At 40.1% G+C, this 25185-nt stretch overlaps 2 protein-coding genes and 1 non-coding gene across 4 annotated transcripts; all 3 read right to left on the minus strand.

Moving 5' to 3' along the window:
* Positions 1-617: 617 nt before the first annotated feature.
* Positions 618-19434, minus strand: LOC138583788 (ATPase family AAA domain-containing protein 2-like). Of its 2 annotated transcripts, XM_069655782.1 has the most exons (30): positions 19141-19434; positions 17927-18081; positions 17455-17510; positions 17102-17306; positions 16904-16991; positions 16709-16790; positions 16357-16557; positions 16071-16191; positions 15871-15885; positions 14999-15100; positions 14534-14642; positions 14115-14230; positions 13457-13631; positions 13188-13276; positions 11420-11579; positions 11162-11252; positions 8988-9165; positions 8719-8855; positions 8388-8520; positions 7824-8010; positions 7033-7218; positions 6778-6913; positions 6236-6432; positions 5893-6052; positions 4003-4125; positions 3533-3706; positions 2726-3448; positions 2412-2545; positions 2073-2201; positions 618-798 (listed from the first exon to the last, which is right to left on the minus strand). In XM_069655782.1, exons 1-30 carry the CDS (start codon positions 19342-19344, stop codon positions 766-768), a joined length of 4599 nt encoding a protein of 1532 aa, XP_069511883.1. In that variant the 5' UTR covers positions 19345-19434; the 3' UTR covers positions 618-765. The 2 variants fall into 2 exon arrangements, with proteins under 2 accessions (XP_069511883.1, XP_069511884.1); XM_069655783.1 differs by lacking the exon at positions 15871-15885.
* LOC138584822 (small nucleolar RNA SNORA5) lies at positions 7569-7703 on the minus strand. Its single transcript, XR_011305470.1, has one exon. It is a non-coding gene; the product is annotated as a small nucleolar RNA SNORA5 (small nucleolar RNA).
* Positions 19435-19895: 461 nt separating the features above from the next.
* psma2a (proteasome 20S subunit alpha 2a) lies at positions 19896-24197 on the minus strand. Its single transcript, XM_069656523.1, has 8 exons — positions 24147-24197; positions 23545-23621; positions 22845-22977; positions 22617-22739; positions 22409-22490; positions 21991-22064; positions 20960-21017; positions 19896-20856 (listed from the first exon to the last, which is right to left on the minus strand). Exons 1-8 carry the CDS (start codon positions 24185-24187, stop codon positions 20740-20742), a joined length of 705 nt encoding a protein of 234 aa, XP_069512624.1. The 5' UTR covers positions 24188-24197; the 3' UTR covers positions 19896-20739.
* Between the last annotated feature and the right edge of the window lie 988 nt (positions 24198-25185).

Genomic DNA, 25185 nt, shown 5'->3' on the forward strand with positions numbered 1-25185 from the left:
ATTAAATGGCTTTTGAGTTTCTAAAATGGGTCACTTTAAAAACTCTTGATCCTACCTACCTTAAAAAAAATAAACTTGAAGGGGTCTTTCATCACCCTCCACTTTCCAGGTAAAAGTATCATCCATATCCCAGATATTTTTGCAACAAGACAAGAAATTGCGGTCACTGCACAAATTAAGATACGTCACTGGAGTTACTTTTGATAAGGTAATTTTGGGTGCTAAGACAAGGGTGCATCTTAATTCCTTCATCACACGTTTTCTCAACAAGTCCAGGCCTCAAACTATAAACACACAAGTGGGTTTTTCTAAGTGAAGCACAACATGTAGCAAAAAAACTATGGGGGAAAAATTGTAGCAGTGACAGGTATCAGAATCAGAAATACTTTATAAATCCTCGGGGGGAAATTCGGGAAAATATAGAGTAATCATAATCATCTCTAATACAAATGTCCTGCACACCTAGAGGCTCATTGAATCAGGGTTAATAAGCTATAGAAAAGGTCACCTTATGCCATGGCATGATGTATATTCTATTTTTACAGTTCTAGTTTCAAACTTGAGCACACAAAAGACACACGATGATATTTAGAGGAAAACCATTTAATTAAATACAAACAAAAGTGGTAATACGAAGATTTAGCTAATGCACAAATAGGTGCCTGTAGATATCTATGAAAATAGAACCAGTGTTTATATATTTACAAGGCTAAGAGAACGATAAGCATAGTAATAAAAAATGGTCACTTTGTTCATGTAGAGGAGTCAACAGAAGTCTTCCATCTCTTGTTCCAACTCCTAATACAAAGGAGAACAGCAAGAGATTAGAAACATGCAAGTACTTTGGGCCGAAGAAACCATCTACCGTATGTTAACGAATATTAATTACATTAATAATTACAATGAGTTACATAAAAAAAAAAAATCAATCAATACTGAATATTACTGGCAATATTCTATATTAAAGTAATCATTAGCTTTCATTCTTTTCAACTAAAATTGTGACAATTAAATGTGGAAACTGGAATACTAAAGGCTTCCTTTACTGCAGATGTTTTGACTTTTCATAGCAGGAAAAGCACAGTTGCAAAGTATATGATGAAGATTTTCAGGACACCAATAAGATTATAAAATATACCAGTGCTTTCCTTGCTGTGAAAAATCACAATACCAGAGGGGTGCACTATGAAGCGAGATTAGAGGGTTATGTAAATGTCAACTTTTCTAATGTTTTGCATGTAAAGCCACAGAACGAACCCATGCAGGCACAGTAGCACACACTACGCATCGCATCACGGAGCCTATGCATTCAGTTAGCAATGAATATAATGTGACCCCCCTTAAAGTCTCCCTCTTTTTGTTTTTAACAGTTTGCTTCAGGTAAATTTTAAAACTTTAAAATGAGCAGATCATCCATACAGTAAAAGAAAGATGAGGACACAGCCTCTAAGGACAGTGGATTACGTTTTAAAGTTTGGTTCTCATTTCCTGCCGTGTCCGTTTTACACGGCTGGTTTTGCAGCGAAAACGTAGATACAATTTTATAGTATAGGTATTTATCACAGAATAAATCTGCAAAATGTGCATCATTGTTAAAATTTAAGAGTTGTAGTTGTTATTTAGAAATAAATAAGAGCGTTTCATGTGGTAAAATTAATACATTAATTTACGTATTCACAATACATTTCTGCAGCGCTCCTCTCTTGCAGCAGTGCTGGTTTTTACATAATTACATTAAATAATCATAACCGCTTCTCATTTAAACAGTCTGACTGAAGCACACAGTCGACGATCGCTCCTTTTTGTGCGGAAGAAGCGTGAAATGACATGTAAAACACCCCCTTTCTCTGTGAGCGCGCTCAGAGCCTGCAGCAGAAAGCTTGAGTTAACAGAGAAAGTTCACAACCACCTTTGTGATAACGGTGTCTCTAACTGGTGTTTGAGGCTTTGTTGAGCCAGCTTACTTTAAGAAAGCCTGGGTATGTCAAACTTGCTTCGTAATACACCCCTCAGGAATAAAAACAAAACAAAATACAGGCTACATCTGCTCATGAGTTCAGACCAATACCAACCTGTGTTAGTGCAGTTTTGTTGTAGTCTCGTCTGTGTCTATAGATACTCTGGCAGAGCAGAGCATAGAGTTTCTCCAGCTTGTAGACCTCGAAGCCCTCAGTCTTTGACACAACTCTCTCCAAAAGCTCCTGTTGGAATGACAAAGGAAGGCGAGAGAGAGAGAAATGACAATCAGATTACTAGTTGTCAAACTTCATACTCTCCTGTGAGGGAAAAACCTGAGAGTGCAGGATGAGAGAATGAAAAGAAGGCTTGCTCTGACATTTACATAAGATAGTATGAAAAGACAATAAAAGAAGACTGAAAAATAGATAAGACAACCATGGTATCCCACACACCTTTAATCTGTCTCTATCAACCACGAGAGGAGGAGTTTCCTGTTCCAGGATCTGCAGAGCTTTGTTCACATCCATCATCTGCTGCTGCAGCACTGTGTTCTTCAGAGCCCGAGTTATACGCCTCACGCTCCGCTCTGAGACACAGAACACACACACACACAAAGTGTTCACTGTCACATTCATCTTAAACACTGTGACTGCACCCAGCTAGCTGCAAATACACTCAAGTGACTTTCTTTAGCTGGGGGTTTAGTGGATTAAAGGATAGCGTTTATCTTGATATTTTCCTTGCTGTATGAGTGTTAATATCAAACCTGCTCCTGTGTCGTCCTCTCCTCTGACAGCTGCAGAGGCATCAGTGCCGGCTGGGGTTTCTGTTGCTTCCAGCTCCATTGGTTCAGCAGGACTGCTCTTCTCCGCTTCCTCTACTGTAACTACGTTGCTGTGCCCATCATCCGACTCTAATACAGTTTGACATTTGTCAGTCTTAATTTCTGTCAGGTGTTGGCTCTTAGTTCCCTCCCTCTCCTTTGTGTTGGACTGGGTATCTCCCCCTGTCTCAGTTTGGCTGTCCTTGTTAGTGTTCACTGAAGTGGTTTCACTGCTCTCATTTTCTGCCTCTTTCAACACTTTCTCGTTTTCTTCTTGCCGTCTTGTTTGATCCGTAAGAGCTTCCTCCTTTTCTTTTTCGTCCTGTGTCTTATCTTCATTTTCAGGTTTCATTGTTTCACACTCACTAGCCTCGTCTGCAGCAGCTTCACTCCTCTCCTCACTGTCCTGCTCCTTCACTGAACTACCTTCCTGAGCTGGTACATGCGCTGACTCTTCATCAACCACCATCTGATCCTCCTCTCCTTCAGCCCCCTCGTTAGACTCTGCTCCTCCTCCCCTCTCAATCTCCTCCTCATCGTCCCCATCTTCCTCTTCCTCATCAGACCCCAGTTGTGTATCATCTCTGGACGTATGAGGAGAGGAGGACTTCTTCTTTGCATACACACCAGCAGACCAGCGACTCCTCCGCCTTTTCTTCTTTTGGACTGATGGGGAAAAAGGCGTATGATTATTTGGTCACAGTTCTTTCAAATTAATAATTAAAATGTTGTAATCCCTCAAGACTTTACTTGTGTTTTTGAGCGCTGCAACAGCAGAGGCACTTGTACTTGGAGTAACAGAAGCTGTTGGTCCCGCCGGCTCTCTTTGTGGGGTCATTTCAGTGATCTTGGGCTCAGCAGGAGGTTTGGACTGTTTGGGAAGGACATGGTAGAAGGACGGAGCAAAACAGACAGTGGAGCTGTCTGAGGAAGTCAAAAAAGAAAGCAAAAGGTTTTTTGTCATTTTACACCATAAAACTGCTTTTGTCCATCGAAACACACTGCATCCGGAAACTGAAGTCCTGGTTTAAGAGGACGCAACTGTTCAGTCTTTTTTTAAATAGAAATGTAGTTGAACAGAAATCAGTAAGAAATAAAAAAACAAGTTATTTCTGTGAGAATTTGAGTGACTTTAAAGACAAACTGGATGAATAGGGGAAGAGAAATAGCATCAAAATATGAGCCTTTTAACCAAATGCATGCATATACACAGCATTCACCTCTTGTGCTACGTGACACTTTCATCTCCTCACAAATCTTCTCAAAATCTTCGTCCAGTTCATCTCTGATGATGGCATGCACAGTGTCTTTCAATGCACATGCTCTGTGGCGGATCTGACGGTCTGGAGGAAACACAAATAGACACAAAATTCACAATCAAACGAGTAAAAACATGAATTTATGCTCAAACAGTCTCATTAACGCAACACGTTATTATTAGTACCATATTGGTCTGAATATAAGACAATCCCCCCTTTTCAAGACACATTTTTTTAAAGACCAAATTAATCATGTTTTTAATATCTTTGATTACATTTTCACATTAAATAAAATGCCTTTCAAATTTCAATAAATCGTTAACCATCGAAGTGAGATCTATCTGTAGAGCAGACTTGAAACAGCTGGATGACAGCTCTGGTAGCGAGCAGACCTTTGTTTTCAGTGACACACTCACACACTCTGCTGTCAATCTCTTGGAAGCGTCCGCTTTGAGGACCACAGTACGATGTTCCATTAGACTGTGAGCATTTTTAAGATGATCTTTTTGAACGCACTACATTAGGACCGTCTTAAAGCTCTTATCGCTGCTCGGAGGAGCAGGGATCAAGGAGGGAATTCTGAGGAGTGATAAGCGAGGATACATGAGAGCATCCGCCACGGAAGTCTTTCACTGGCCGACACACCCCCTCATTAGATATCAGTTAGTGATTGGACGCTGCAGCTGATCTGACTGATGTGAAACTTCACAACATCATCGCAGTTTCATATATGAGAGAGGAAGAAGCAGACTTTAAAACAGACTTTTAAGGGTGACTTGAAACAGACTAAACAACGTCAGTATGAGTTGGTATTTGACTACCTTGGATCGTTTAGAACAAAATATTGATCATAACTCATAACTAAACAAACACAGAGTGAATAACTGCAGATTTGATTTGTTTTGAGCCACCATCAAACTAAAAATAAGTTAACTGTCTGGTCAAAAAAAATAATTTTAATTAAATTTAATTAAAAAAAAGGTCTCTAGTCATGATCAGTTATTTCCCCGTTATTTTTATTATGAATGAATTAAAGTCAGAGAGAGCAGGAGAGTCTCTGTCAGCACTTTTTATACATTCAGTCACACGTGAGGCTGATGTAAACGAGCGTCGGGTTTGATCAGCATAACGTGTTTTCTACTGCTGCCGGTTATTCATGTGCAGGTGTTTGTTAACCATGTAACAGGATACAGAGTGAAAAACTGTTACTATGTTTTTTATTAGAATTAATAGGCCCACAGTTCACTTGTGTGCAGACACAAACAGCTGCCAAAGCCGACTGACAGCTGATCCAGTCGTAATCATCTAATGCCGTCATCATAAACAGACATCGCTTCAGAGGAAAGAACGTCTCATGTCTCCTTGTTTCCTCTCTCCTCGCCTGGCTTCCTCACGTCTCTCCATGCATCTCTAGTGGGAGGGACTAAGACACAAGTGAGGGATGCAATTTAAGAGACTTGAGAAGCAGCCTGTGATATTGTATTTCTTGGCTGCTTGACAGTTGTTTAATGACTCTGCTGCATTGATAACCATTATCTTAAAATTGACATCAATACTCCGCCTCAGCTGTTGACTGCTTTTGAGCGATTTTGGGACGATCACTGTGTCGCTCCGTCTTTCTTCTCCCTGGCTCTGTAGTTGTGAGTGATGGCTGGCCTCAGTCGTGAGGGATACACTCAGATACTTAGATAAGTGGCGTTGTCTACTGTTGTTAACGTATATTGGCACTCTAGACCCTGAATATAAGACGACCCCACTTATTTTAAGGGATAAAAACCCTGTCTTATATTTGGACCAATATGGTATCAATACTGTGTTTGTTCTCTGTGAGCATAGTTCAACTGTGCGAACCTGAGGGGTCCCTGTCTGGGTTGTACTCGAGGGCATTCTGCCAGATGAGGTCCACGTCATGGAGGAACTCTTTGACCGTCCCGTACTGATGGAGGTCGACCTTTGAGAGAACTGTCGACAGGTCCATGGGCTTCTTGATCACCTCTGCGTAATCTGGTACCTAAAACACATGACAGAGACACTGCTGTGAGTACAACTCAAGGGATGAGACTGAACACTGGATGGATTCATTAATTTTTGTTGCCATCTTTCATCATTAAACGTCTCAGCTATGAAACAGTTAAGACATCAAAAAGGCTTTATTCAGAAACAGGAAATGAGATGACTTTTAAACAACAGCGACCTCCTCTAAATCCACAGGCTTTGTAAAAGCCTTGAAGCGTTTATCTTGGGACAGGCGGTTGGTGACATCACGCAGGAAGAGGCGGAGCTCCCTGAGGGTATCTTCCTCCTGCTCCTCCAATCGTTGGATCTCCTCCTCTGTCAGCTGACGTGTGGGAGGCGGTGGGGCGACAGGGAGCTCCTCCATTGCTCGGAGCACTACAAGTGGAGAGTTGAAAGACACACGGTGGAGTGAAGAGTGATTTAAACTAGCACAGTGAGTCATCCTAAAATCTGCAGGCAAAGCTTCAGATGTTCAGATCAGATGTTAGCCAACTGCAGGATCTTCACTATCCATTTTAGTGTCAAAACACTACACCCATTAGGTAAATAATTAACTTTCAAAAACAGGAATTAAAATCAGAGTAGACTTTCCATAATACAAGACAACTACATCACGCCAAGTACGAACCCTTGGCAATGCTTTGCTACCTCACTTCTATCACAGATCACACAGAGCGAGCTTAGATCTGAACTTCATCACAGCACGCAGCTATGTCTCACCAGCTTTCTTTTTAGAGAAGGGGGCCTTGGCTGCCTGATTGAGGATGAGATCCTCAAAGAAGTTTCTTCTTTCTCTGCTGGTGGGGACCTGGACGTGGAAAACCTCTCCGTACTCCACCCGAAACAACTCCTGCACCTGAGACGACAAGAGTCAGAGAAGACTTGTGGAGGAGTTTTGTTTGTATGTTAGAGAGAGTCTTTTCATATTGAAGACACCACTCTTTGTCTAACAGTGTATCTCTTTCCTTTCCATACCTCCACACTGAGTTGGTCATATCTCAAGCTGCATGTTGCCAGGAGCAATATAGGACTGAAGGCCGGTATTGAGCTGAGCAGGCTGAGGAAGGTGGCTTTTAAGGCTGGACCCACAGTTTCCCACCACTGCCCGATGTGAGGGATGTACAGGATACTGGGAGAGGTCCGCTTCGCTTCAACAAAGATCTGCAGAACATATGACAAGCACACATCAGTATGTGGTTTATACAAAAACTGAAAGCAGATAAACAGACAAGCGTAGAGTTGCACCTTCACAGAACAAAAGGAAAGGATCAATATGACACAGAATGGAAAGGTTTAGTGCATAAATCAAAGAGCTGAGAGAAGATTGTAGTTTTAATACAATTTTAAGCAGCAACTGGTCTGCCAACCTACCATCTTAATAATTAATGATGCAAGTCCTTTCAAGTAAGTAAGAAAACATATTTTAGCTTACAGCATCTCTAGAAATATGAAGATTTGTTCGATTCTCTCCATTTCACATCCATAATTAAATACTTTTGTTTTTATTCAGTATTTGTCTGTAGTACATATTTATCCCCACTGCCCACAATGTAAGGAGGTGGGGCCCATGAACTACAGTTTCTGTGGCAGCCATTTTGGCCAGTGAAGTCCACTGAAGAGAACACACTGAATTTGACAAGGCTGCAAAAGTCGAGACTTCCTGGACTCTACCTCGGTACTGTGTGGTAATGTCCTGATCTAAATTACTTAGCTAAATATGAGCAGAAATAATAGTTTCTTAATTTGAACATTTGCATCTCTTTTACCTGAGCACAAGTCTCTTCTGGTGCAGTAGCGCTGGCTCCAAACAGCACAGCCATGTCCAGAGTGTACACGGTGAATTTCTCCAGAGCGTGGAGGACAGCAGGAGCCAGGTGAGAGCTCTGACCTGAGCCCGGTCTGCCCTCCAACAGCAGCCTGGGGCGGTAGGAGGTCGGGTGGCTCAGCACACTCCTACACAAGAGGGAATGACAGAGACCTTTAGACGTCTAAAGCAATCGAACATTAAAATTTGTTTCTTTTAGGTTTTTAAAGTGCTCGGGGCGCCGGTGTGGCCCTGTCTCTCTTTAGCTGTACTAATCAAAACAGGCAGGAAAAAAATATTTGGGTCACTGGGACAGTTGACGGCTCACATTTAAGATTAAGGAGGTAAAATTTTAACAACTAGCACGAGCTGCATGGATAAATTCCTGTGCTTCCTTGATAGAGAGCGACTAAAATTCTGATTGATAAAGGATGAAATAAAGTTTATTCACAGACACATAATCTCACAGATTGAAGAGGCAATTAAACTCTTGCATTAAATTCTTCCTGACTAAAGTCTAACCCACCTGCTGAGGTTGAGAAGTCCCTGAGCAGCAGGTGTTTTGAGTTGGGAGAGGGAGGTCTGTCCACTGGAGAGGACCTCTGAGTCCTCATCCTCACTGAACATCAGATCATCCTCAGACACACCACAGGCCACATCTGGAAAGAAACGCACAAGCACAAACACTCCGTTACTCCCGATACTTGACTGATACAGGCAAATAAACTGTCTTTTTATTCCATAATATCTTTTGGACAAAGGGGGGATTAAAAACTAAAAGTAAGAATGCATGACTTTGAAGGCAAGAATATCTGAATGCAAAGCAGACGAGGAAACAAAGACAAAGCAAACTAGACCTTGTTCCCTCTTCCTCTTCAAGCCCTGCTCAGCATGTGGGAACACTCTGCTGACTGTGTGCAGGATGTTCTGCAGGGCGGCGCTCAGCAGAGGACGAATGGCCGGTATCAGGGCCTTGGCTGGTGACACCACTGCCCTAAAAATCACAGTCAGCATCATATTTACATGAGAACATTACATAAGAACCAGGCAATGCAAGAGTAACGATTACACCTAAAAACAACAGACAGCACGATGTAGAAATGTACTTCAGTTACTTTGATCATACCTCTGGGATGCAGGCACCATCTTTAACATGGCAGACATGAAGTCTTTGTTTGTGATGGCGATGGAGTCGACATCGAGCACAAGCTTCTGCGAGGAGGAGTAGATTTGTGGGTAGCGACGGCGCAGTGCACACAGGGCGGCCTCTGAACACACTGCCTTAATGTCTGCTCCACAATAACCTGGCATCCAAAGAGAGAGACATTGTTGTAACTCGCTGAGACAACGTGTAAACAATCTGCTGTTGTTGGAAAAAACTCTGTTCCAGTGAGTCCTGTGTCAATTATTGGAATGGTGAAAAGGCACAGTTTTGGTTCTGAGATGCAGGTTTGCCAAGAGCTCATAAGGGTCTTATTTCAAGTGGTGTAACGGATCGTAGTTTATCCGTGACGCCGTGGCAGAACCTAATCACTACAGTTTTGGGAGAAAAAAAATGTGAACCGAGTGGCTGCTGAAAGACTGGGTTGAGGAGTTTGTTTAAGGTCGGATATTCGACTGACTTTGGTGAACGTCTGTCGAATATCCAAATTTATACTACCTTCACTGCGATGCTAAACATAGCTTGGGAACGGAGATTACGTGGTGTATATGTGGGATATTTTTCAGGAGAGGTGTGCCTTTAACACGGAAACGGGTCATACAGTGTTGATATTTATAATTATTTTATCTACTCTGTATCTAACAGGACATCCGCTCTTCTCTTTTCACTCTCACAGCGTCAGCATTTATTTTGAACACGCTGGCGGTTGCTTCCGATAACAATCGGAAGCTCAACGCATGTAACTATGTCCCACAGCCTGCTGTAATGTGTGAATATTAACTTACTGTTACCCTTGTTTCACAAAGTTAGATTTATAACGCTGGGCTGGGTCCAGAAACTGAAGGTGTAATCCCAGAATGGAAGCTTACCGTTCGTTTTATTGCCTGTGACTTTAACAGCAAGTGTAGTGCAGGTGGAGCCAGAAAAGAAAATGTGCACACGAAGGCTGAGCATGTTAAATGTAGCCAAAGCTGCTGGGTAATTATAGCACACTTGTAATGCACTAAACTATAGAAGGATTAATGTTTTGAGTTTGTAATGTTTACTTATGGTGGGTCCCACTGACAGAGATATTAAAAAGATGCAGCTTTTAATTATTAAAACAATTTTTTACAGTAAGCTGCATCTAGAAACTAGGGATAGACCGATTATCGGCGCCGATATTCGGCATTTTGACGCATATCAGCATTTTTTTATTTATTTTTATTATTATTATTTTATATATTTTTTTATCCGACGGCTAATAAGAGTTCATTTCTTTGCAAATTTTATTTAACTTTGTTTGATTTACTTTATAAAACTTCAGGAAGTTATTTATTTATTTATTTAAATTTTCAGTTAACTTTATAAGAGATGCTGCTGACCCTGGGAACTCCCTGCGCTTTTTGTTTGTTTGTTTAATAAACATATGCTTAAAGGCATTTAAACAAAGTTAAGTGTTGGAGTTTGTATTATTCAAAGTTTTGACGCCAATATTTTCACTTTTACTGCAAATGAATATCGGCTCCAAATATCGGTTATCGGCCTTCTCGACTACTAATAATCGGTATCGGTATCGGCCCTGAAAAAAACATATCGGTCTATCTCTACTAGAAACGTTATTGAGTTTAGATGAAGAGTGACAGTCGAGTGTAAAAGTTATAATAAATATGATTTTATTCCCCCTTGCTGATCCGAAATATGACCTGATCTGTGACTCAAAAACCCTGATACGATCCAAACCGTGAGTTAAATGATCTGATACACCCCTACTAATTTCCAATAGATTTTGCACTTAAAATTGTTATTATTAAAAACTATGTAAAGTGAAAAATCTACTTTATTTTTTTAAAAAAAGGTCCATTTTAAAATGATTGCAAATCATTAATAATGTTTTGCCTAATTTGGTGGCAGCTGTCTGGATTTAATACAGTTATAAGACACTTGGGGCAGAGCTGTTCTGCAGGCTGAACGTGCAGGCATAGAGGCAGCTCAGTGCTGCAGTGCTTACAGTCACACTACATGCTTTGGACAACATCAAGCTTGTTCTGGGCCCTAGTGTAGCTGTACGCTTTTCTTTTTTCCATGCTGCACAGGAACACTGGGTGAGGAAAGATGTGTATTTAATGAGCTGTTGGGAAGTGTCATTTCAAACATACCAACACATTTATCGGCCAGTTCTTCCAGAAAAGTGTCAGAAGGTGCTGGAGTCCACTGTCTGGTGTGGATCTTCAGAATGTCCTTCCTCGCCTGCCGTACAAAATAAGATCACTTCATTTCAAGTTCATGTCCAATATTCACATTCTGAAAGTCTTCTTCGATTCCAGCCCAAAAATATGGAGCAAATTGGACTTAAACCCGCATGTCAGTTTCTCTCTGTGCTATCCGCCTTAAAGGGGAAACCGACAGCTCCTCACCTCTCTGTCAGGCAGGCCGAAGAGGAACTCTCTGTCGAAGCGTCCTGGTCGTCTCAGAGCTGGGTCGATGGAGTCCAGTCTGTTTGTAGCTCCTATCACAACAACCTCTCCTCTGCCATCTAATCCATCCATGAGAGCCAGCAGTGTTGACACAATGGAGCTGCAGAAACAGTGTTTACAAGTTTAAAACCCATTGTCTTAGTCTTTTCCCATTTCCCAGTAACAGAGGATTGAACAGCAGGGCACTGAGCTGCATTAATTATGTTGGATTTCAGTGAGGAATACATGTAGGTCACAGATATTGCATCAGAAACAATTTCTTTTTCAAGGACAATATTGAAGTACGCTTGCATAAGATGGTGAACGCCAACATTCCTATTGCATGCGGCTGGACTTACTCCTTCATAAATATAAAAGAGGATTCAAACATGATATAATAATCAACATGCATTAGTTCAATACAGTTTTCATTGTAAGAGAGTGAGATGTGTTTGTGTAGCTGCAGCTCTTCAGACTGTCCCCACTTCGAGGTGGTGCAAACATTAACCGTGACTTTTGACAGCTGCTTCCAGTCATTCTGCTGGCAGTAAATACCGTAAAATTCGGTGTACGAGACGCACTTTAAATAATTTATTTTTTCATCTAAAAAGTGTGCTGTGTCCTATTTACCAATATACCAGTATAAAATGCAGAGAGGTTTTTTATTGTGCTACGGTATTGTACCCAGACGATGGCGCTATAATCTAGCTAAAGCTGTCTGTTGATAAGTGGTGCCACATCTCCGCATTAAAGTCGAGCTGAAACAGCATTTCGAGAGTATCTAGCTTCCATATTGTGACGTATTTCCGAGTGAAACAGGACGTGCAGGCGGGACATATCATTAGAGGGATTTGATTTGATCGTTGAGAAGTGGCCGTAGACAGAGGTTCTCCACAGCGCAGTAGCTAGCTAACTGACTGAGCGTTCTTGGTGCTCTGCGGCTAAATGTTGCAGATTGATTGGTTGAAATTGTTTGGTGCTAACTTATGTAAGCACGCGTGAAATTTAGTTTTACCGGAAGAAAAAATTATCGGATTTTGATATAAGAATACGAAGAAATGGATTTGCTGTATTTTTTTTGGCCTATATTGTCAAATAGATGCACAATATTACGGGGGATGTGATCTAAAAGGATTAAAATGACATTTTTCATTTCACCTCGACTTTAAACTGTTTCCGGTCCAAGCTGCTACATCGTCTCCTATTTACAATATGCCGCAGTTCTAACTTGATTGTTGCTAAAGCTTCGTCATGTACGTGCACCATCATGATTGGCACTGCAGCCGCCACCCTCACAACAATCAACGTTACCGTAGGCTGCCAGCTACCGCCAGCTTGCAGGGTTGCAACCATCAACATGTTGAAAGCAGATGGTAGGCTGTAATTTGTGTCTGTTTTGAATGTGTTTTAAATGAAATAAATTAAAATAGTGTTGAAATAACGTATACACGTTTTTTATTAATAAATAGCTATAGAAAACCTTTTCCCTCTGGGATACTCTAAAAAACAGAATGCGTCTTATACTCCGGATTTTACGGTAACTGTGATTGTTCTTATGTAAAGCATGAATGGGCATATAATGAGCAACGCTAAATGCTGATTAAAATAAATAAAAATGCATTATCTGTTTTAGAGAAATCAAGCGGCAGCATCCAGCAGCCCACCACACATTCAGATGAGCTGTTAGACTCACTAAACTGCACAAAGTAACAACAGGAGCGCCGCTCACCTGTGGATTTGGTCCTGACGGCTGGATCTGACTGGAGCCAAACCATCAATCTCATCGAAGAATATGATGGCCGGACGCATCTGGTAGGCCTGAGGACAATTCAACAAGTCATAAGTGTATAACACGTTACGTTTAGTCCTGATTGTTCATAATGCACAAACTTTAAATTAATTTTTGTAATCCTCAGTTAAAGAGCCAGAATACAGGGAGTTAGCTTTTACAATAAATAAAACACTGACATCTCTGTTGTTGAGTTCAGTTTGGTTTACCTGATCAAAAAGCAGTCGTAGCTGTCTCTCAGATTCTCCCACCCACTTACTGAGGCAGTCTGCACCTTTCCTCATGAAGAAAGACACCTTTCTCTCCCCCTGACTGCACTCATTGGCCAGCGCTCTGGCCACGAGGGTTTTCCCTGTGCCCGGAGGACCGTAAAACAGACAACCCCTAAAGACACAAGGAAACATGACAAAGACCAAAAATGGGAATCAAGGTATCGTTTAACTAATATTACAAATCAAGAAGAGTTACAAGAAATAAACCAACATAGAAAGTGTTAAAAAGTTTTGATTTAAAATTTCACAGTCCAGTGGGATTATTTGCAAGATGTTAGATATGCTTTTGGTCTGTCAAAATGTTTTTAATTTAGACTTGAGTAGGAAAGATGTTCAAAGTTCCTAAATAAAAAGTGTGGAATAAATAAAAGAAATTAAATAATTTAAGTCACGAGTGTGATTTAAAAGGTTTTGGTTTTGCTCCAGACGTGATATGAAAGCTTCCTGCTCTGACTTTACAACATATACAAACTTTTATATATAAAGGCTTTGATAGCAACACTTTGAGTAACTGAGATATAAAGACACAGAATGAAACATGAAGGCTTAACCAGCCTGTCACATTTTATATACTCAACAAACACACATTGTTTACCTTGGAGGCTGTATCTTGAACCTCTCAAAGACTTCTGGGTAGAGAAGAGGGAAGACCACCATCTCCTTCAGCGCTGAGATGTGTCGGCTCAAACCTCCAATGCTTTCAAACCGCACCTGGGTGACAAGTTGCATTTGAGTGTCTGCACATAACTATTTTTTATGTTTTGCCATTGACCTACGAACTCTTCAAACATCAGTATTGTATAAGCAGGAATACAAGATTGAGTTATTTCCCTTTGCAAATACCACACAAAGTGGTGCGGTCTTAAAATGTACTTTTATTTAGCTGTGATAATACATATAAAAGTTGTGAAAGACAATATCTGTCAATGTTTTCTTGTGTGCTTTAATGCTTTATTATACTACAAGTGCCATATTCAGGTAAACTGAGTGTTATTAACCATTGTTGCAGCTCACCGTCTTGTCTATCTGCATGGGGTCCACGTCAGCGAGGCTCGCTCCGATCTTCATCCTGTCCTTGTGGATTCCCAGCAGGTCTTCTTTCACAAGGTTCATAGGCAGACATCTGCACGAAAAATATAGTACACCATTTTCCAGATTCATTCTTGTTCAAATATTTAGTTCCATTTATAATTTTTACAATAATAAAAACATACTAAAAGTCAAGGATCCCACTCATCCATACAGTTTATATAAGTTATAATAACAGGAAATGTTATCAGTGATTTTTAATTAAGTTAACAATTTATCCACATTTACATTAATAAAGAGGCGCATTCATAAAAAGATGACAGTAACCTTTTTTTGATCGGACATATTGTAATTATTGTACAATAGTGACTATTGAATCCTTCCGTCACTTCCGAAGAACACTGCTGTTGTCTACCTCTACCTGTACTGTATGACAGCTGCTGCTCTCACCTGTTGACCGACCTGCTCCTGTTTTTACTTCTGCGTCTCTGGAATTGCTCTTCGTCTGAAGACGAGGACGTGGAGTCACTGCTGTGGATGGCATGTCTCCTTCTGCAAAGGCAGAAGATGAAGAAACATCACCTCTCACTCTGTCTGCATCTTTTTGAAAATCAGGATAAGTACAACAAAGAATCCAAGCACCATTTAGGTTCAGATGCTTTTTTTCCTTTTAAGCTACAAAAAAGTTGTGTTTGTTGTTATTTTGCCCTTAATGTTAGTGAGTGAAGACATTTAGTGTAAGCAAACAACTTTAACCAAACAGTCAAAAACAAACAGGACATTTCAACTCACTCATTAATAATGATCAAATATACAAACATATTAGAGGTTCACCAGACATCAGAAAACCCTCAAAAAAAATCTGTGATTTGATCATTACTTTTGTGCATCATGGTTCAACTTAATATGATATCACCATGCACAACACCTGACTGACGCACCATGTGAGCAACAAACAGGGAGGCCTTGACTGACTCGCCTCAAAGCCTCAATGCGGTTAATCAAGCACATGACAATCAAACGTATCTTTAATAGGAAGACTCAGGCTGGATGAAAAAACTAAAATACATCAAACAGAGAGTCTCTGTTACTGTATTTCATTTGGCTATAGCTGTTTTATTTGTGTTTTATTCTCTATTGTTGCCTTTTATTGCTCTTTTAATCGTGTACACATGAATTGAGGTAGTTTCCAACCTTGTCTGCTCCAACAGTAAATGTGCCACCTTATCAACAACCCCAGTGCCAGCAGAGACAGACAGCACCCCAACACAAACTACAGACTAACAATAAACACTGACAAGGACAAGTAGTGAGCGTCTTACCTCTCAGAACTACTCCTGAGGTTTGTATGAAGAGAATCAGGAAAAAAAAGATACGTACAAATTTAGAAACCATTACGGGAGTGATCCTGCTCTGGATTCTGTGATAGACCACTGATACCGACTTTTATTGAAAGCGTCTTATGTGATGTTTATTTCCTCAGTTTTAAAGTGAAGGCTGGTTGCTGAGCTGTCACGCTCACCTGCTGGTTCTTCTTCTGTTGTAGGGGCTCCTGGGGGCTGTGGAGCTGAATCTGAACCTGCGCCTGGTCGGGGACGAGTGGTCCTTGAAGTACATGCTGCGTTTCCTGGGCTCTCTGGGCTCTAACAAATCGAAAATGAAACAGATCAATAATGCCCTCTGCCCCCCCCAAAAAACCCTGGTGGAAAATACCTAAATTTGCAATTAGAACAGCGATCATTCAGGTGTTTCATGTGCAGCCATATCTGTCATTTAAACAATATGATGGAGTTAAACAGAAGCAGTACCGTCCTGTGGGGCCTGGTAGCGAACCACAGTCTTGCGCTGTCTGAAGTCATAACGCCTCTGATTTTCTTCTTCCTCATCCTCTGCGTCTTCATCGTCATCTTCATCATCATCATCATCATCATCATCATCTTCCTCCTCCTCCTCATCTTCTCTATCTTCCTCCTCCTCTTCATCATGATCATCCTCATCCTCATCCCCTCCTGTTATGGGGAATAGACATTAAAAACAATGGGTTTTCAGCCCTGCTTTTGATTCTGCAACAGGTGCAGGTGTCTCTTGTCTTCAGTAGTCCTTTTAGTAACTTGAGGCACTCGGATGTGTACGCAGACCAGCGTGCTTTATCCAGCTCACCTTGATTCTCCTCCTCGGTGTCTTTACTCTCCACATTCGTCCTCAGAGACCTCGTCATCCTGCCCCTGGTGTACATTCCAAGCTGCTCAGACCAAACAGTTCAAAAGCTGATTAATTCACAGTTTCAGAGCATGTTACAAAGTCAGTACATCTTCCACAAACACTAGGATTAACCAATACAATGTGTGTTATTACCTCCTCCTCAGGGTCTCTATCTCGGCTCTTCAGTCTGCGCCTCATCTTCTGCATGTCGTCCATCTTCTGGAGGACAGCTTCAGCAGTGCTAATGGAAAATAAGAGGAGGATCGGTCCAATTTTTATCAGTTATACATAAGCTTTAAATCCATACATACCCAGCTGTATGAAACATGAAGTGAATGTAGCTGAACTCACTTGGTGATGAGTCGGTCGTAGAGCACCGACTGGTTCCGGGAATTCAGTTTGTATCTGGTGATTCGGGAACTTCGTCGCACAGAGCGATCCTCCTCTTCCTCTTCCTCCTCCTCCTCCTCCTCTTCTTCTTCTTCTTCTTCTCGGCTCTGTAGGTTAAAGCGGCTCCTCTTGGGAGTGGATGACCCCTCCACTTCATCTGGAACATCTAGAGCACCAGTTCAAAAAGTGTTTGTTTTGTGTGCTTAACAGAAGTATAGGTCCTCCTGACTGTGCTGTTCAACATGCTCTGTTTGCTATTGAAATTTAAAGCTTTAGAGCTTGTTGGAAATAAATGCTGATGTAGAAAGTTGTACCTGCTTGCTGCTTGCCACTGGATGCTTTTCCCTCTCTCTGCAGCCTGGAAGATTTCCTGAAGGGGGGGACATCAAAAGTCTGTGTTAAAAATGTGCAAAGTTATGTGAACCAAAATGTAAAATACCCCCCACCTAGGATTTCTTGATAAAAGTTTGTTCTGGCAATGCCACTGTATATAAAGTAGGCCTTGTGCAGTCATGTACAGATGGGAAAATGTTCCTACAATTATTACCGGTAATTATTTCTCTAAAGGATCTTTTGTTTAACATTTGTCACAAATTAAGAGACTTCCCACAAAAGCAGGCAAGTCATTTTTGTAAAGGTTAAAAGGAAAAATAATACTTAAATTGCACATCTCATCTGTTTGTACTGTCAGCAATGAAAAAAGGGTTCCAGCAAAAAAATAATTCCCTTTAAAGAGTAGCTGGTTAAAAGGTAACCCCAATAGCGAAGTAAGAAGGCCTGTATTACCTGGTGCAGCATCCTCCAGCCTTGTCTTCATTTACCGGGGAGTTGGTCTTTGGGTCCATGTCAGTTAAAGAGACATCTAGTTTAACTCTCTGTCCTTGGGTCCTCAGAGAGTGCTGGAGGCCACTTCCCTCATCCTGCTTCATGTCAGCATGTCCCTGGCACAGCGAAATTAAAAGTTGATAGTTTATAGCATTCAAAGAAAGAATAGGTGTGTGCTTGATTGAATTAGAAGTTCAATGTATTCATGGGCACATAATCCTGAACGTACAAGTTAACTTAAGTGTGCACATAAAAAGCAAAATGTGTGGCCATCATCTTTGTTTACGTGTTCGTCATGCGTCTAAGGCAGTGGGTTGTTTATAGATTAGAAATGAAGTCCCAAAAGTAAGCAAAACATGTTTCCTCTCAGAATATATTTAAAGCTCCTGTTAGGAACTTGTCCTGTACATGCTTGTGGTGGTTTTTAACAACAATCTCATCCTGCTTTCTTTAACAGTCACATGTATCACTCACTTTAAACTTTTGTCCTGGAAAATGTAAACAAGGCAGCGTGCAGTTAATCATTTCGTCTGACCCCTACCCCCCGCCAGCAGTTTCAAGCATTAAAATTACTATATAGAAATAATCAATCTTGTTGCTGATGGTCTGGTTTGCTTTTTAAGTTCATTTAGAGTAATCAGAATTAATTTCAGTCTGTTTCATAACCAACGAAAAAGTAATTAAAATTAGGTTATGAAATGATATGTTAGAGGTTAGGTTCAATGAATGAATGAGTTAGTGTAAAATGAGATGATTGCACTGATCCCCCACCCACTTCATCATTTGAACCACCACCTGTCCTGTACTAAAACACATACCTTGCTGGAAGATTACCTTACTACATGCTCGTCGCTTACCTAATTTACCTCCAGCATTTTCATAATACATATCACTTGACAAAATATTAACAGTTTTTGTTTACTGTTAATTTTGACTGTAGTTCCACAGCAGTTTATTCCAACCCTCGCGCGAGTTTCAGGTAAATATTAGGAGATACAACCAGTGCTCATTCACAGAATTTGTCAGTGATGTTTATTGACAAGCTGACATGATTGCTAGCTAGTTAGCTTAGCACGCTAGCAAAGCTAGCACAGCAAAGTTGAGTTCATAGATATTTTTACGCATATTAAATGATGGTATATCTATCAAACAGCTGTCTATGTGTGCATGCTTACGTTCGCCGTGCTGTGCTCGGGGCTGCTGAAGCTGTCATCCAGGCCCCGGGAGGAGCGGGTCAGCCGGGCGGACTTTCTCTGCGACGCGGGAAGCAGCGACAGAAACTCGGTGCTCGTGTCCAACTCCATCGTCCTCCTTTTTGGAGTTGATGCCACCGACTCGGCTCCGACACCACCGCCGCTGCTGCTGCGAAGAATCACCATCTTGACTCCAAATCGACCTTATATATGTACGAACGACGCCTGCATTAAATGTGTAACGATCACGGTACCGCTACCATTGCACAGATAACGATGAATATCCGCCAGCTGACACACGCACACACCAGCTCCACACTAAACCCTTGATTTCTGGCGCCATAAACGTCATCAGAGGTTATGAGGTAAGAAGAAAATGAGCTACCGCCAGGAAAAATAGATCTCTTTACAAAATGGTAAATTGTGTCCAATATTAAATTTGATTTGATTTCCATCACTTCGACGAAAGAGCATAACTGAAGGGTAACAGTCCTTGTGTTTACTATTGCAGTTACTGTGTTTATTTACACATATCATAGGCGGAGGGATATGTACAAAAGTTGAAGTGGGTGTTCCGACTGACGTTAGAGCGCGCTCCTCTGCTCCACATAACGTACTAGAGCGCGAACATAGTGTACACAAACCATGTATTGATAACACGATTTACACGTTTACCAATAGCTCTAACCAGTTGTTTCCACGCAATAGCAGTTTATTAAAAAAACACAGAGTCAATATCAAGTCGTCATCTTTTATTTGAATAAGGGACAGATACCAGAAGAGAAAATACAAACTCTAGAATTGATTCTAGCCTGAAAAAACATAAGAGTACATTGTGTAAAACTGCTGTACAGTCAACAAGATCCTCACAGTAAAATCTTAAACATTTCCATTGCAACCTCTATACTTGCTCCCTTTTCTGATCCTCCTTCCTAGTGTGTTTGAGGGATACTAATGAAGTGCAGTCAGATGATTAAAGAAAGAATTTCAGGATGAATAAATCACCCCAGAGACCAAAACCCTTTCTGGTCCCTAATAAGGGTTTGCCTTGTTACTATTTTAATTTGTTTTCTCCTTTGTATGACCCGAGGCCTTTTGTCACACTGGCTACAAAGAATACATTTCTAGTAAACACATGTAGCAATTGAAGGATTCAATGGAAAACTTGAAATTTTACTCATCAGAGCCCACATTTATTTTCATATGCACAGCAGCCAACTGCCACATTTTACAGTAGCGGGGTATATATTTGACAGCAAATATCTGGAAATCTTTGATAACCTGTTTCTGTTATTACAAATCCACTGATGGTGGAATGATTAAGTTGTGAGCTGCAGCTGGTGTTAGCAATATAGGCTGTTTTATCCTGTCAGCTCATGTTGGTAATCTTGAATATAGTGAACTTATTGTAGGCCTCCTTTTATGTTTTCAGGGTAGGGACAGTTTGGCCAAAACACAGTGAAGCCAAACTATCCATCTGACTGTGGTTTACAAAAATGTGCCATGAGACAGTTGGCTACTGTGCTGTTATGTCTTTGTCATGAATGTGGCCTGAAAGCCCCGTCACTTGGGAGGGTGTGTTCACGCAATGGCTGCCAGGTAGTCTTTCACCTCCGCTGGGGTGAGTCTTTTGAAGCCGGCCTCATTACAGATCCCCACCTCAATGTTCTCCTCCGTCATCTGACCCTCAAAACTCTCCTGAAACACAAAAATAGAAAAGTGTAAATGAATGTTTATAAAAAGAGTATTTACAGAAGAGAAGATTCAAACACCTTGTGTATTTTTAAAATAAACAACGTACCTTCAACGTCAAGATGGCTGTGTGGATAGCATCTTCCAACTCCAGGTCATTGTTATACCTGAAGAACAAGAACAAAGTGGTCATCTAGCAGCCTTTGTAGAGTTCATCAAGTGCTAGACTGTAAAAGCAGTGACAGCTTAGCCTACCAAACATATAAACTGTGTGCATTTATGGTGTACAGAAGAGCCTGACTGATGTGTGATTTTTATTTTCCAGGGGGAAAGTTCACAGGCACATATATGGCAGCCTTCTTTTGGCTAGACTGAAAACAGATCTTTTCTACCTGTAATGTAAAGTGATAGGACGATGCAAAGGTACTCAGAGGCAGTTTCAGGCAGGTACAGGAATTATTTTAACAAAGATAAAAAGAAATTAGGAATTTGAATATGGCCTGCAAAATTAGTAAAATCTTTGGTGTGCAATGACTCTCTGAGATGAATAAACACACATTGAAGTAAGCACTTTGTAATATTGACTTTATATGAATTTCCGCTCTAGAAAGTACAACTGTTGTGCACATTTTACACAGTAGCTGTGTTTGTTAACACACTGTCTCTTATAAATCCGAAATAATTCCCAAATAACAGAAGTGCTGCTGTTTTCACCACAATGTCTCCATCAAATACCTTTTCCTCGCTCCTCTGTCCTCCCTCAGCCACTGTGCTAACTAACCTTGAATTCTGAGGTAGCTGAAGGCTTGCTGGAGCTTCATCTGATTGATTTAATGGAGTTCATACGTAGCCCATGTATCCAGGGCTCTCTCTGACGAGTCAAATGTTTGCATGTTGGATGTAAATGCATGGCATGTGTACATAAAATCTAAATGAATCACAACAAACAACCTCTTAACAATCGTGTATTGCCCATTGAGATAGACATCATAGACTTACAGAGCCCTTTCAGTGGGAGATTGGCCCAAATACAGCAAGGACCAAGCTTATCCCATAGGTCAATATAAACATCTGGATATTTGCCGTCTGAAACATAATCGTTATTGTATTATAACTTTTTGAACAATTGAACAATCTCACCTTTTTTCAAGGAATGTTTTTCCATTAACGTAGTTCTTCCCCATGGCCGTGGCTTTCCATGCGAAGTATGCACCCTGCCAGTCAGAAACAGAAGAGTAAAGATCCAGCAAGGACTTTTCCCTCTGACAGGCAATGTAATTGAGTTTCTACATTTAGAATCCCTGCAGACTGTGAGGGACTGGCAAAACTGTTGAGCACATCTTAAGAAATTATAACTGTGACAGATATAAGTTCATATTATTACACCCTTACATTGTCTTACATTTGTTTATGTAAGACAATCAACAAGCAGAGTTATTATTTCTGCAAAGCAGGATTATTCTGCAGTCAAACAATTTATATAAATCGATTAATAAACCTTGAGTTACAAAGAGAAAAATAATACAAAACTTAAATTAAAATTGGTAAAACAACATACAGAGGGGTCTGACTGGAACAGGTAGGGGTGGTCCTCATCCCATCCAGCTATCAGCAATGAAACACCGAATGGACGCACTCCACTGAAGGAAAAAAAAAAGACAGATTCAATAAAAATTTTATTCTGACTAAACACATCTTACCTCTGAAAAATAGTGGTTATTGTCTGTAAGCTGTGTGTGTATTAGTGCTTTTCTGTGCTTACTTACCCAGACTGTGTGTACTCCTGCATGACAGAGGCCACTCTCTGGACAAGCTGGCCTGTGGGGATTGGCTCCTGGTAAACCAGGAAGTACTGTTGTGCCAACTTGCGGGCTCGTCGAACCAAAACCCTGCAAGGACGACACAAGTTATTCATTCATGTGATGTTCATTAGTCCTACACATTCTGGTGGCGTTGTCTGAATTTATCACATTCTGAGCAAAAAGCATCCCCACCTGTAGTCAGGCCCCATGCCGCTGTACACCATGCCTATGTGTTTAGTGATCGGCTCCACTTTATGGACACTCTGCTCATCGTAAAGAATAGACTTCTGTTTCTTCTCTGTTGCCAGGACAACTCCATTGGAAGCTGAAAAATCAAAGACAATATCAAAATTATTCTTCTCCAATCACAAATGATGATCATCAACTTTATTGGTTTGATGTCACAAGATCGGATTTAAGGATGTTTGTGACGGGTTGGGTAGTTGCACACATTGACTTGTTTACATAAATAGCACAATGTTCAATATTGTAAATAAATACAGACATGCATAGCTATAGTGGCATTACTTTTCCATATTATACCTGATTTACCAAAAATGTAAATCAATAAGTCATCTTCCATATCATAGTAAACAGAATTAAACTGATGTAGTGACAGTGCCCCAATACCATAAGTGTTTTTGATTTAATTAATCTGTCCCCAGTGTATGCAATTAATATAATAATAAACCTTTTCAGACTGAGAGTCACGTATCCCGAACCATCACACATCAATTGAAGTAGTTTATAATCCCATTTAAATAAATCTTGTCTTTACAAAACCTTTTTACTTCATTTTTCAGTCACACATATCTTCAAAGGCCAGTGACCCATCTTATTGATAATAAATGCCATGGTTAAAAATTATAAACACATTTTCAAAAGTCCATACCTTTGATGCCGACTGAGGGAGCTCCGGCTGCTACAGCTGCCAGTGCATACTCAATCTGGACCAGTTTACCCGAGGGGCTGCAGGACGAAACACAAGTGATGCTGCATTAATATACGATGAGGAAAGTCAGTTTAACTACATGCTGACACAACAAGTGATGTTTTAAAATCCATTATAACTTTTAATGATTCAGGCGAAACTGAAAGCAAAAGCTGAAACACCTTACTCATCTGAGCTAACGCTGTTTTAGCTAGTCTCCAGAAAGTTAGCAAATAAACTAACCCGTTTCCGTCCATTCAATTTTAGGATGACAAATAAAACAATTTGGTTTATTTTTCATTGTCGATCTAAGAAGCAAAGCTTCAATAGACTCTTTCATTTAAAACCACGATAGCCGACATGCTAACAGTTCACACTAGCTAATTCATTAGCCCATCCGGCGATGACAGTGCATCAGCAACAACGGCTCCTGAAATCATATTAACCTTTAAAAACTAAGAGTCTTGCACAAACTTTATAAAATTGTCATTCAACAACGCTACCTTCGCCGCACAAATTAAAATACCCTAATCAAATTTTATGCCAATTTTGACAAAGTTTACCTAAATGTGGTAAGGGAGAAACTGTAGCCTCGTTCCGCCATCTTGTTCTTCTTCTTCTACTCTGTGTTGACTGCAGACTTGCAAATACATTTAAGGGTGTATACTGCCACCTATAAAGACCACCTATAAACCTGGTCCTGGGTGTACAGTCTATAGGTGTTAGCTATCAGGTGACGATGAAGAATTAATATTTACATATAGTAGTTATTAAATATAAAAAAATATATTATGAGATACATGAAACCAAGTCTGTGAAGTGATAGATAGTAGATTTTAAATAAATCAGTAATAGTTAAAACTTCTTCTTCTCGTTATTCTGTTTTCTCCGAAATTAAAATAACAAATAATATGGACCACTGATTTTAGTTGATATGAAAAGACTTTAGGAACTGAGGAAGTGTTAAAAACCCTTTACTTATAATTTTGGTAATGAAATATTAGTCTAGGTTGTGAATTATACATGAACAATTCTAGACAATAACAGTACATTTCAAGAAATTGATATGTTGCGATAAAACTTAAGCAATACCTTTTTTAAATTTACATTTACACTTTTGAACTTAAACTGATACAGGACAATATTTCTAATCAATTCAAAACGTTATCACAGACTCGATATTCAGATAAAAAGACAAGACAATCCACAAAATAAGGCATATTTAAATACAATAAAAAATTAATGGTTTGAAATCAAATCAAATCTTTTTTTTTTTTATTGGTCGCATACACTGTTATATATAGTAGAATGCATCGTGAAATGCTTATGGTACCTGTCCAGCCAAGGAAATGTGCACATTAATTTATATAAAATATTAAAAAATAATAATAATAATAAATACAAAAATACAGCACAATAAAAAGATACAATTTAAAAATTAAAGTTATAGATTAGGGGAAAAAAGGTGTATATTGTATATTATTATAATTTAAGAGGTGTAGTAAGACAACCTACACGTGTAAAACATAGACAAAAATTAACGTCTTATAATAACTGGATGCAAACACTATCATGACAGCTAGAGCTCATAGGGTTCTGACT

This window comes from Semicossyphus pulcher, unplaced genomic scaffold (assembly GCF_022749685.1).
Source record: "Semicossyphus pulcher isolate SPU_LCO1_2020_fin unplaced genomic scaffold, fSemPul1.0.p SCAF_9, whole genome shotgun sequence".
Classification (NCBI taxonomy): domain Eukaryota; kingdom Metazoa; phylum Chordata; class Actinopteri; order Labriformes; family Labridae; genus Semicossyphus; species Semicossyphus pulcher.

Coding starts and splice junctions, on each gene's coding strand:
- psma2a (XM_069656523.1), bottom strand. CDS start 24,187: ATGGCGGAACGAGGCTACAGTTTCTCCCTTACCACATTTAG. Junction 22,978..23,544: donor TCCCTCAGTCGGCATCAAAG/GTATGGACTTTT, acceptor TTGATTTTTCAG/CTTCCAATGGAGTTGTCCTG. Junction 21,018..21,990: donor AAAACATTCCTTGAAAAAAG/GTGAGATTGTTC, acceptor CTTGTTCTTCAG/GTATAACAATGACCTGGAGT.
- LOC138583788 (XM_069655782.1), bottom strand. CDS start 19,344: ATGGTGATTCTTCGCAGCAGCAGCGGCGGTGGTGTCGGAGCCGAGTCG. Junction 11,253..11,419: donor TCGGCCTGCCTGACAGAGAG/GTGAGGAGCTGT, acceptor TTTGTACGGCAG/GCGAGGAAGGACATTCTGAA. Junction 6,053..6,235: donor AGCCTGTGGATTTAGAGGAG/GTCGCTGTTGTT, acceptor CATGTGTTTTAG/GTACCAGATTACGCAGAGGT.